Here is a 2,535-nt window from a genome sequence, read left to right as displayed (position 1 = left end):
TGCCATAACGTCCATGAACTATCTTTCTTCTTATACAATTCAACAAACAAACCCACTGCAGGCGTTCCGGTTGAAGTATCTAGCACATGAGTCGATAATACCGCACGAGACATTTCTACGACCGCTTGACTCAATATGAGATTATTAATTGTTTACCCCACTTATACAACTTCATATCCTATATGATTTTATGAGTTATTATGAGTAGATAAGGTAGATATTCCGTCGTACGCATGGAGGGAAACGGTTTCATATTCAAGTTTTGTAGCGGAATAAATTACGCATGTTATGGCATGCTAACGTTATTGTGTTGTGTATATAGCAATAGCTGAATGTTTGATCGTTGACGATTTTGTACCTCGAAGAAACGTCGGTCCAAAATGCGAGTCGGTAGTTATTACAAATGATACAGTAATCCTTTTATCAAGCGTTGTTCAAAAGTACGAAATTAAAAGATTAGATACGTACATTTTAGAGTCATAAAACAAATCGGGGGTCTAGTGAGAAATGGGTATTATTACAATATGGAAGACATACTTGCATCAATTTAATGCGTCGGTGAAGATTTTCTTATAATTCCTAATACCATTATAGACCTCTAGGATATGAACTAAATAAAACATCATTCATAATACTAGATTTTAATCTATACCATCAGAATTAACGTCAACGGTTTTTTTCCTAACATAATTCTTCTTAATGTACACGTCTGGATGCAAAACATCTTTCCTAGCGACCTGTTCTAGAACATTCTCATCTACTATCACATTGGGGCCTGTCTTCATTATCTTGCCTTGAAGCCTTTCGTTTTCATATCCAAACATATTTAAACTTGGTTCTCCGTGTTTCATATAATCTATTCTCCATACAGGAGAGTCGTGTTGAGTCTGGTAGCTTATCTTCCTCCCTGTGTTATCAGGTACTTCGACAGACATAGACAATTTCTCATCAGACTCGAAATCTCTTCTTACATTTTTATCTTTGTACTTTATCTTGTGCGGGTAAAATCTTCGTATCTTCTTTCTTCCGTTGTAAACCGACATCACTTTTGATTCCTTCTTCTTTTTCTTCTTTGGTTTCTCCCGCGACCAATTCCTGACGCTTTTCTTTTGTTTCCGCTTAGTCGATTCTGTCTCCTTTCTTTCTTTATAGTAACCTGTCTCGCTAACCTGTAAAAAATTTGACAAGTCTTCGCTGTTGATCACAGGGAACAGCGTTAAATGGGATCCTGGTAACGGAGTTGTTTTCCCCATCGACATTTTTTTGTATTTTAATTGCTGTATAGATTTTTCTATGAGACTATTTAGTTTTTCATCTCTAACAATTACACTGCAAGGGATAGAAGGAAAGTTTCTGCAAAGAACGTTTTGCATGATGGAAACAACATTTCCGGGTTTTGGGTTTTCTGTGGCCGGCTCTATGGATAGATTGTCTTTGCCCTGGAAATGAGACACCATCTTGGAGATCAGGGCACTGTTCCTCATCATCTTAGCGTTGTTAAGCGCTATATAGAACATCATGAGTAATGTCAGTTTGAGTATAATTCGTGCCATTATCTGCAACAAATAAATATATTTTAACATTTTTAAAAAACAAGTTTTACATAACTTAATTTGTTTACAAATGAAGTTATAATTATAAAATTGTATGAATTAAATTAGCTCTATTTTTTACCTATGTAGGTACGAAGAACTTTTGGTGTAAGTGAATGTCCCGCAACGTGACAATAATAAATCTCATCTATAAGTAAGATAAGTACACATTGAAGGTATCGGAATAAATAACAAAAAAAACTTGAGTTATAAGCTGAGTTGGTGCTGTTTAATAAACGAAACTCAGCTCTCAAAATCCGTCTGCTAAGGCTTCAGATACAAATGTTCCTGTTTATTAAATAACAACGATTATAAAATGCTGTAAGCTTAGTTAACTTGGTAGAGTTTCAAATTGAATGATATCGCACATGAGAGCGAAATTGTGTGGCCTGTAGTTACACGACCCCGACTTACCCAGGCACTTGACACAATGGTACAATTTTCATTGCATTACAACGGTTGGTGTCCACTCGGTAATACAAAATGTGTTGGACGTCCACCATCAACAATAAGTGACAATATTTGCTTCACAGATATTAGGTAAAGAAATTATTATAACTTACTTCAAAATTGATTTCTTGCCTTACACCTTATATTATAATTATGAGAAAGTAGTGTTACTACTCGAATGTAACGACGAACTGAATCGGCAGTAGGATGTAGTTGTTTAGCTCGTGCAATGTTAGTAAACCTAATTTTTTGTTTAAAAATGTCGTCCGGTAGTATTGCTAATATTTTGTTTTTGGCACGTGACTTAACGGTATGATTTGAGGTAGGTGTAGTTTTTTATGATTACATATGCTTTAACATTGTTCTATAATACTTACTTTTTAAAAAACCTAATAAAGTTTTCAATTTATTTAATTTATTTTTAAATACATTTTTCATTAAACAAACGCCATCTAGTAATGTAATGAGACATTTAAAACAATGGCATCTAGTG

The 2,535-nt window shown here is 34.4% G+C and overlaps 1 protein-coding gene across 1 annotated transcript; it reads right to left on the bottom strand.

The window, feature by feature from the left end:
- Positions 1–625: 625 nt before the first annotated feature.
- LOC119188382 lies at positions 626–2,261 on the bottom strand. Its single transcript, XM_037445282.1, has 2 exons — positions 2,156–2,261; positions 626–1,556 (listed from the first exon to the last, which is right to left on the bottom strand). The coding sequence occupies exon 2, from the start codon at positions 1,551–1,553 to the stop codon at positions 642–644; it is 912 nt and encodes a 303-aa protein (XP_037301179.1). The 5' UTR covers positions 1,554–1,556; positions 2,156–2,261; the 3' UTR covers positions 626–641.
- Between the last annotated feature and the right edge of the window lie 274 nt (positions 2,262–2,535).

Source organism: Manduca sexta, unplaced genomic scaffold (genome assembly GCF_014839805.1).
Source record: "Manduca sexta isolate Smith_Timp_Sample1 unplaced genomic scaffold, JHU_Msex_v1.0 HiC_scaffold_1426, whole genome shotgun sequence".
Lineage (NCBI taxonomy): Eukaryota > Metazoa > Arthropoda > Insecta > Lepidoptera > Sphingidae > Manduca > Manduca sexta.
The sequence above is the reverse complement of the archived record's forward strand: the minus strand, read 5'-3'. Positions and strand labels throughout refer to the sequence as shown.